Genomic DNA, 7,408 nt, shown 5'->3' on the forward strand with positions numbered 1-7,408 from the left:
CATGAATAATGACAACACCAGAAGAATACTCTCATAATCAATTTTGGTGAGATTTGGTCAAAATCTTATATTTTTAGTAACTTTGAAAATTCGTAAAAAAATTAATTTTCATTGTAATTGACTCAAACTTTCTACACAACATAATTAACATAAAACTTGTATTATGTATTTAAAATGCATTAACACAATATGTGCTATAAATGAACCAAGCTTTGCAATTGATAAATTATATTAAAAATAAAATTAAATACAAATTGGACTATAATAAATTAAGGACTCGTCTCTATAATGTGTACATGAGTAAATACTTTAAGACTGGACAAGTGGCGGGTAAGAGCCTGATGCTATAAGACCCGGGGTTATATACACTGGGTTTTCCGTCACTTTATCACTATAAAAATGAAATAAAAATAGTATAATAAAAATATTAAATGCAATTTAGTATATATTTTTCCTTACCCATCCCAAACGTCAGTCACAGTTGCTGTATTGAGTGTATCTTTATGACGCTTGTATCTCTTATATAAAGCAGCTGCTAATATTATAGCAGATACAAGTAGCAATGTAACAATCACTGACAGAACTATTACTAATAAAGAAACATAGTAATAATGATAATAAATAATGTTTGAACTTACTTAGTATCAAAACAACATTAGCTCCACTTCCATCATCAACGGATCCAATGGTTGTAGGGACACAATAATCAAATCCACAGTTTTGACAATGATCTCCTTGCCATCCGTTAAAACACTCACAGAAAGGCAGTGAAGTATCATCATCAATGATACAGGTCCCTCCATTGAGACAGGGAGGATCACAAGGATTGAATACTTCTTCACAGTTTGTCCCAGTGTAGCCAGGAGGACAGATACAGGTATAGTCATCTATTGTGTCATTGCATGTCCCTCCATTGAGACATGGAGCCAACAGATCACAAGGACTGGTTTCATTCTCACAGTCTATCCCAGTGTAGCCAGGAGGACAGATGCACGAGTAGTTTCCAGCTGGTGACTTAATGCATGTCCCTCCATTCTGACAAGGCGAGTTTTCATCACACTCATTGATTTCCTCTTCACACTTGCTTCCCTCATAGCCAGTCAAACTGCAGTTACAGTATGTCTCGGTGCCATCGTTCACACACACTCCTCCATTTAAGCAATCGCATTCCTCTGTTTCACAGAATGTCCCGTTGAATCCCTCAGGACACACACAAGGCTCTCCCTCAAAGGTGTAGTTGCCTCCATTCAAACAAGGACTCTCTTCACAAGTGCTACCTTGATATCCTCTGGTGCAGTTGCATGTCATGTTGCCGTACGAGTCAAATGTACATGTACCATTATTGCTACACTCAAGAGAACACACTCTTATCTCACACTGGGTGAAGGTATAGCCCTCTGGGCAGACACAGGCTGTGCAGTTGCTGTTGGGACTACCACCATTGTCACATTCCAATGAGCAATCTATAGAATGTATTTAGCATTAAATAGTGCAAATATTAGTAGTTAACGTACTACTTGAGCACTGGTTCCCTTCGTTGCAGTCTTGTGTGCAAACACCATTAGAGTCAAAATAAGGACAGCAGCTTCCTTCGCTGGGACTCTTGCAGTGACCCCCTCCCCAGCCATGACAGACTACGTTGCATTCTACAGCAACAACAGAGTTGTAAAATCAATGTTGATGATACAGGAAAGTGTTCTCAGTTGATTTGTGAACAAGTTAGATGTGCATGATATAAGTGTTACAAGAACTATAGCACTAACCTTGACAGTGTGTTTCTGCATCGTACACTGTACTAGTCGGCTTCTTCTTCTTTTTCTCTGGACCACTTGACCCAAGACATTTATAGCAATCGTACCTCGTCTGCAAGTCAAAGAGTGAGGTATTGCTGGTTAGTTCTTTAGACTCCAGGTCCCATCTGCCCGACTCTCTTTCTTTATGGCACTCAAGTTCGAAATGATTAGTAACGTTCTCCCCATTGGTTGAGTTATAAGTGATCAATATTGATGCTGATTGATACAGATTGCGCCCTCTTACTGCAAGACATGTGAAATGAGTCCTCTGTATTGTACTAGCATTGATATTCAGCACTCTTTGTATGTCTTCACGACTTGGTTGGGCACAGTAGCTCATCATCATTGGCTTTGAAGCGACTAGAGCCATTCCTTGAAGGAATAGCATGAAAAGTAGAGAGAGTTTCATTATTATGATATAACTGAAAATTACCAGAAACTGAAAATAGCTATCAACCAATTTTACCTTGCTTTTATACCCAGAAAAAATTAATTATTGATTCAGCTACTAGTTATTAACTAATCAAATATTCATAGATATCAGTCAGTTATTAAATAATTAAAATATTCATAACTTTATAACTATTAATAACTAACTATTAATAAAAACCGGCTAATTGCTGTGGAATGTTGTTACTACGGAATGCAGAGGTGTGTTATTTTGTGGTTTGCACAGTTATTTTATTTGTCATAGCAACAGCTAGCGGTGTGTGAGTCCCATTGTACTATGAGTATTTTATCATGATGTCAATTCATGTTTACATTGATGTTGTTTATTTATTTTTATGTGGACGGCCTCTCACTCAGAGGTTTCATCTCCTTTGGGAATGATAGTCCACAATATCTTGTCGCATACAAATCGAACACGAGAGACACAACAGATAGATACATGAATCCCAGGTTGCATTAAAGTGATACACGAGAAAAGAAGAGCTCGTTCTTCCAAGAGGCAATCAATAGATAAACACACTTACATGTGCCTACATTTGCATGTGATATAAGCGTGTGTGTGTGTGTGTGTTTATACATACAGCAAACGTGTGGGACTGCTCTCTCTAATCCTCCTTAATCTCATTAGAGGTTTTGCAGCTCATTGGCTGTAATCTAATCGTTTCCCAGTTCTAACGGCCTCTCCTCATCAGGGCTCTATAGAGCCATATGCCGCTTTGATAATAATTGCTGCCAATCAATTGCTTCTAGGCAGACACTTAGATGGTCACGTTCAACGCATTTTTGTGCATTAGTCTAACCATTACAAACTCAATCAGTTACTTGTGTGCACATAGAATACATAGGAATGAGTAATTTGATACACCTTGCTTCCCTTTGCTGCTGCAGTTTGCTAGACTGGAGATGCATTAGCTATACATTATGTCATTGTGGCTATATGCAAGTGTAAGTGGTTGTAAACGCTTACAATAATTCTCAATGAGTTTTCAATTGGAAATTATATTTATAATAATAAAACACTCAATGAAACAAAAGAATGCATGTTAATACTTACAAAAATAATTTCTAATAATAATAATAATATACTTGTGTTCAACACAGCCATCATCATACTGACGTACACTATAATTATAAAATAATATAACACAGGAAAGATATAAAAAAAGTTGAGCTGTTGTTAATATTATAAATGAAAGGTAGATATTATACACATATTGATAATAATGTTTGGTGCTATGGGGTTTATCATACAAAACTATTCTTAAATGAGAGACTTGGGCAGATTGAAGGAAGGTCTTCATATCCAAAGAAAAAAGAAAAAAACAAAAATTCTAAAATATTATATAGTACACGGATCCTAAGTGATGTATATTACTTAAGAGTGTAAAAATGAAGATACAGCCGGTGGGGAAGGAGGGGAGATTCTTTATTTAAAAATATGTCGGAGAGAGGAGTGGACTCCCTGAGGTGCTGCCTTTTGAGAGTCGCTCAATTTTATTGACAATGTGCTTGGCGTATGTGAATTTCCTGAGTGTGGGGAGGTGGGGGCGAAGGCGGTAGATTAGCATCTTTCGTTGGCTTGGCTCAGCAATGTCCAACATCTTTTGAACAACGTAGTTAGCAAACTGATCCTTTGTCATTGTCAGTATAGCACTATGTAACAAAAGAAGAGGATATATGACAAGGATATCACAGTGTATGTTGTAATACTATGGATTACAGCTCATTTATGGTAAGTGCTGATGCATTGGTCTGATACCATCTGTCAACCAAAGCAGGGTCAGTGTGTCTGTAGTAGTTACTGTTTACAGTCTAGTTAACAACTCAGGGTAGCAAAGCTAGCAGTTGACATAGCACCAAGGCACTTGAGAGCTCCCCCTCTTACCCACAACTGCTATGACAACATGGATAAAAACCACACACTTGAGCACCACTCAATAATTAATTATTGTGGTTTAAGATGATATAGTAGTAGAGACATCTGGTTTATGTATATGTGTTATGATGCTTAATCTTACCCCTCTGGTGCACTGCAGAGCTCGTCAATTAAACCAGCCCTCTCGTGTCTTGAGGCATGAACAATGCACTTTTCTACAACATTACTATAAGAGAGAGAAAAGGGAGGAAGAGAGAGAGAGAGACAGTAAGAGGGGAAGAGAGAGGAATACAAAGGAAATAGTAACTGATAGTTTTCAAGTGTGAAGTTCTGTTGTGGGATAAGAATGTGTGCTTAAGTGTCAATGTGACTTTTAAAGGTTTCAAGTGGAATCAACACCAAAGAGATATAGAGTGAATAACTTATTATATGAAATTCCATACATCTCTCATAGCAAAAGCAACACCACCCAACCAAAAAGTGTTAAACCACTAAATATTTGTAAACGTATCTATAGCAACCCCCAAGGTGTCGATTTAGCCCCCCCATACCTTGCAAATTTGTGCTGAGAGAGCGAGACAACTCTTCCACGAATCACTCCAATTATTCTTGACTTCTGCTCTGGTCTGCCTTTCTCTAAAACATGCTGGACCACATAGTTGCCATAATTATCCTATAAAATCCAAAACAGGATTCTAAAATTTGCTATAATAGTCAATAACGATAATCTTACAGCAATGAGCTGGTCGGCATGAAGGTGTATTTCTTTTAATAAGAGGTCGGTCTGCTGGGCTGTGCAATGCTCAAGGATTCGCTGTATCACACGGCAGCCATAAGGATGAGTGGCCATATCGTACACCTGTGCATAGTCAATTAAAAACTTGTAAAATAATTATTATTCTTTACATACCTGGCCCTTAAAGGATACAATGATGAAAGTGAGGAGTGGAGGATCAACACACTCTATGCACTTTTGTATGACATGGTTCCCATTCTGATCTCTTATGCTCTTGAGCACAAAACCGTCCAGCTCATTTATTATTTCAGCCTACACAGCAAATGAGATGTGATAACAAGGTTAGAATGCAGAGAGGGCTAGTGATAATACCTGCAAGTAAGGAGGAACAGACTCTATGGCTTTCTGTATAACACGACAGCCGTAAGTGTGCAACGAGAGAGAAGGGACATGTCCATGGAGTCTATCCACAAGAGTTGCTTTCTGATCGATGGTCCCAAACTCAAAGAACTTCTGGATGACGTAGTTCCCGAATACGTCAGTGATGAGGCTGTAAGAGGCAGGAAGGATCTCACTAAACACCATGTCTTTGTCTTCATCCGAACACTGCTCGAGTTTTTGCTGAATAAAACGAGAGCCATGCTGGTCTTTGGCAAAATCAACAACATGTCCTTGAACGTCGGCGAGATCTATTGTAGTTACTCGCCCGTTTCTAAAATCTTCCAAGAGTTGGCAGCGTTTTCCGTCCCCGAGACTTTTCCTTCTCTGTCCCCCTGGGCCGCCAGCCCCTGCTCTCCTAGGGGGAGAGGAACCAGTGCTGCCTGGCAATGGAGGAGGTGGTGAGTGCTTGCTGGTCAGATCAAAGGAGCTATAAGAAGGTATGTCCCATGAGAGAGACTGAGGAGGACTGTAGGAGAAGGAGCTCAGGCTAGTCGGAGAGTATTCTTCTGATGGATATGTAAAGACATTGTTGTACATCTAAAATGAGGAGAGAGTATAGTATCTAATTCTCATTGGAGACTACAGATAGTGACCACTAAACTAAACAGAACATGCATCAAAGGAGGACGAAGTATATTAAAGTAACTACCAAATACCCAAAAGTGCACATGCACAGTATGGCAATGACCATAATTAGCTGCACACACAAGTGTCTGCATGTACTCTAGTGTGTTACTCCATAACTGGCCACAATTTGACATTTTGGCACATACAGGGTTGCAGTGGTATTCATCAGTCAATGCACACAAATACTTAGGTACCACTTAATTACTGCATATCAGAAACCATTCAACAATTATAACAGAAGCCTCAGTAATGCACACTGCTTGCATAAACACTGAGTGTACTTAGAGCATCAAATGAGTTCTTGGGTATGTGGGAGTATACACACAAATACATGTACACGACAAACCGTTGACATTACATATTGTACAATTAATTGGCAGGAAGGCATAGCTGGAATTTTAATGAAGCGTAGTGACATGTTCGTCTCACAATAGCTACAACCTAAGCTACTACTGCCTGCATTCCTTCTGTGGTAAATTAATTTAGCTATAATAACATGGTAGAGTAGGCTTATCATGCACTCTGTCTTCTTTCCTTTGGCCTGACATAAAGTCTGTAGAGTGGGCACATTCTAGAGAGATAAACTTGATAGCATATACTATCAAGCTGTCCACAGGGGCGTGTTGTAGCAATCTTAAAAGATATACTATCTTACATTACAGAGTGTAATACAATCACACATATTATCTTTACTGCAGTGGCAAGCTCGTTTCTGAGCCCTGCAAGCTACACCCATCACAATAGCGGTGCAACTTCACAAAAGTCTTTTGCCACAAAATACTTACATTATGCGAGCCGAGAATGTCCAGTTGTGTGCTCATCCTGGTTACTAAGCGTTGCTCACAGCGTCTTGTTCACAAACAGAGCGATGACAACTACTGAAATGTCGAGGGCCTAGCGGAAGTTGGAGGGAGACAGTAGGTAAAGCAAGGCGCTCAGGCTAGTAACAGCTTGTAGCAGTAGGGACTTACTTTTTTCCTGACAGAAGAGTGTGAAAGAGTGAGGGCTCTTCTTGTGTAAATGCAAACCAACTATGGACACTTTAGGATCTCGCCCCCACCAGTTTATTTTATAGACACGTTTAGGGGGTTGTCCCTATTAATTACTTTACAATAATTACATTTTTGCATAATAGAGTGACAAATGTTATAAATTATAACTATGAGAGGAGGTCATCCTTTGCCCTGCTGATCATTTTAAAAGCATCTTCACTCCCTGGGGCAGAGTTCTTATCAGGGTGCAACTGAAAAGCAAGCTGTTTGAATGCCTTTAATACTTCATCCCTAAAAACAACAAGATGTATAATACAGGAATGAACTAGCAAATATTCAAACATACATAAACATAGCTGCTTCCTTTTCAATATGCACATAAAATTAACATATATATCTCTCCTTTCTCTATCTCTTTCTCCTCTAAGCTCTCTTACTTTGAGCAGTGTCTTGACAGTCCTAATATTTGATAATTTGAAGTTGACGATTTTAT

At 38.9% G+C, this 7,408-nt stretch overlaps 3 protein-coding genes across 3 annotated transcripts in view; all 3 read right to left on the reverse strand.

Annotated features, from left to right (window-relative positions):
* Nucleotides 1-195: 195 nt before the first annotated feature.
* Nucleotides 196-2,276, reverse strand: LOC105312186 (neurogenic locus notch homolog protein 1-like). The gene is made up of 5 exons (XM_019994703.1): nucleotides 1,764-2,276; nucleotides 1,515-1,646; nucleotides 639-1,463; nucleotides 460-589; nucleotides 196-391 (listed from the first exon to the last, which is right to left on the reverse strand). The coding sequence occupies exons 1-5, from the start codon at nucleotides 2,200-2,202 to the stop codon at nucleotides 310-312; spliced, it is 1,608 nt and encodes a 535-aa protein (XP_019850262.1). The 5' UTR covers nucleotides 2,203-2,276; the 3' UTR covers nucleotides 196-309.
* Nucleotides 2,277-3,262: 986 nt separating this feature from the next.
* On the reverse strand, nucleotides 3,263-6,982 carry LOC100634056 (pumilio homolog 2-like). Its single transcript, XM_011404642.2, has 8 exons — nucleotides 6,896-6,982; nucleotides 6,709-6,817; nucleotides 5,228-5,833; nucleotides 5,030-5,167; nucleotides 4,853-4,978; nucleotides 4,671-4,792; nucleotides 4,262-4,345; nucleotides 3,263-3,896 (listed from the first exon to the last, which is right to left on the reverse strand). Exons 2-8 carry the CDS (start codon nucleotides 6,742-6,744, stop codon nucleotides 3,674-3,676), a joined length of 1,335 nt encoding a protein of 444 aa, XP_011402944.1. The 5' UTR covers nucleotides 6,745-6,817; nucleotides 6,896-6,982; the 3' UTR covers nucleotides 3,263-3,673.
* A 21-nt stretch (nucleotides 6,983-7,003) lies between these two features.
* Nucleotides 7,004-7,408, reverse strand: part of LOC100634183 (dnaJ homolog subfamily C member 27-like) — a 1,302-nt gene continuing 897 nt past the window's right edge. The window contains 2 exon segments of the mRNA XM_011404643.2: nucleotides 7,004-7,206; nucleotides 7,353-7,408. The exon segment at nucleotides 7,353-7,408 is cut by the window's right edge and continues 5 nt beyond it. Of these exon segments, the coding sequence (XP_011402945.1) occupies nucleotides 7,083-7,206; nucleotides 7,353-7,408 (180 nt within the window). The 3' untranslated portion in view covers nucleotides 7,004-7,082.

The sequence above is a fragment of the Amphimedon queenslandica genome, unplaced genomic scaffold (assembly GCF_000090795.2).
Source record: "Amphimedon queenslandica unplaced genomic scaffold, v1.1 AMPQUscaffold_13467, whole genome shotgun sequence".
NCBI lineage: Eukaryota > Metazoa > Porifera > Demospongiae > Haplosclerida > Niphatidae > Amphimedon > Amphimedon queenslandica.

Coding starts and splice junctions, on each gene's coding strand:
- LOC105312186 (XM_019994703.1), bottom strand. CDS start 2,202: ATGAAACTCTCTCTACTTTTCATGCTATTCCTTCAAGGAATGGCTCTA. Junction 1,464..1,514: donor AGGGAACCAGTGCTCAAGTA/GTACGTTAACTA, acceptor TACATTCTATAG/ATTGCTCATTGGAATGTGAC. Junction 392..459: donor GTGACTGACGTTTGGGATGG/GTAAGGAAAAAT, acceptor TCATTTTTATAG/TGATAAAGTGACGGAAAACC.
- LOC100634056 (XM_011404642.2), bottom strand. CDS start 6,744: ATGAGCACACAACTGGACATTCTCGGCTCGCATAAT. Junction 5,834..6,708: donor ACATTCTCGGCTCGCATAAT/GTAAGTATTTTG, acceptor TCCTCATTTTAG/ATGTACAACAATGTCTTTAC. Junction 4,346..4,670: donor TCTCAGCACAAATTTGCAAG/GTATGGGGGGGC, acceptor TCTCTCTTATAG/TAATGTTGTAGAAAAGTGCA.